The sequence below is a fragment of the Aptenodytes forsteri genome, unplaced genomic scaffold, assembly GCF_000699145.1.
Source record: "Aptenodytes forsteri isolate BGI_AS27 unplaced genomic scaffold, ASM69914v1 Scaffold309, whole genome shotgun sequence".
In the NCBI taxonomy this organism is placed as follows: Eukaryota; Metazoa; Chordata; class Aves; order Sphenisciformes; family Spheniscidae; genus Aptenodytes; species Aptenodytes forsteri.
This window is the reverse complement of record NW_008795857.1, coordinates 3,264,811-3,265,258: the sequence shown is the minus strand read 5'-3', so window position 1 is coordinate 3,265,258 and position 448 is coordinate 3,264,811. Positions and strand designations below refer to the sequence as shown.

The 448-nt window shown below is 61.4% G+C and overlaps 1 protein-coding gene across 1 annotated transcript in view; it reads right to left on the bottom strand.

Annotated features, from left to right (window-relative positions):
- The window catches only part of MDGA1 (MAM domain containing glycosylphosphatidylinositol anchor 1), a 148,318-nt gene extending 147,952 nt beyond the window's left edge, over window positions 1–366 (bottom strand). The window contains exon 1 of the mRNA XM_009283748.1: window positions 240–366. Within this exon, the coding sequence (XP_009282023.1) occupies window positions 240–366 (127 nt within the window). The remainder of the gene's footprint in view (window positions 1–239) is intronic.
- Between the last annotated feature and the right edge of the window lie 82 nt (window positions 367–448).

Below are 448 nucleotides of genomic sequence, written 5' to 3'. Positions count from 1 at the left end.
CCGTCTCGGCGGACTCGTAAATCGGAGGCGGCCAGGGGTTACGGCGAGGAATTATGAAGTAGCTACAGGCGCTCGGAAGCCCTATTGCTGCATAAATCTCTCCGCTCAGGCTGCGACGAGCTTCGCCGGCATCATTTACTTTCTCCTGCAGGTGCTTTTTAACTTTGATCCCATCGCCGCCGTCTGCGCCCTCGCCTCCCCCCTCCCTCCCAAACAGCGACCGCGACAACGTCTCTTACCGTAAACCCCTTGTCCCCTGCTGTACACCGGCACCAGAGACAGGAATAAAAACCAGATCATCTCCATCTTCAAGGCAGAGCCTTCATCGCCGGCGAAGAAAAGCAGCCAAAACAGCCCAGGCAGCATCCGGCGGGGGAGCGAGGAGCAGGCGAAAGCCTCCCGAAACGCCGCCCCATACGCCCCGCTCCGCGCCGGGCACCGGCGCCCC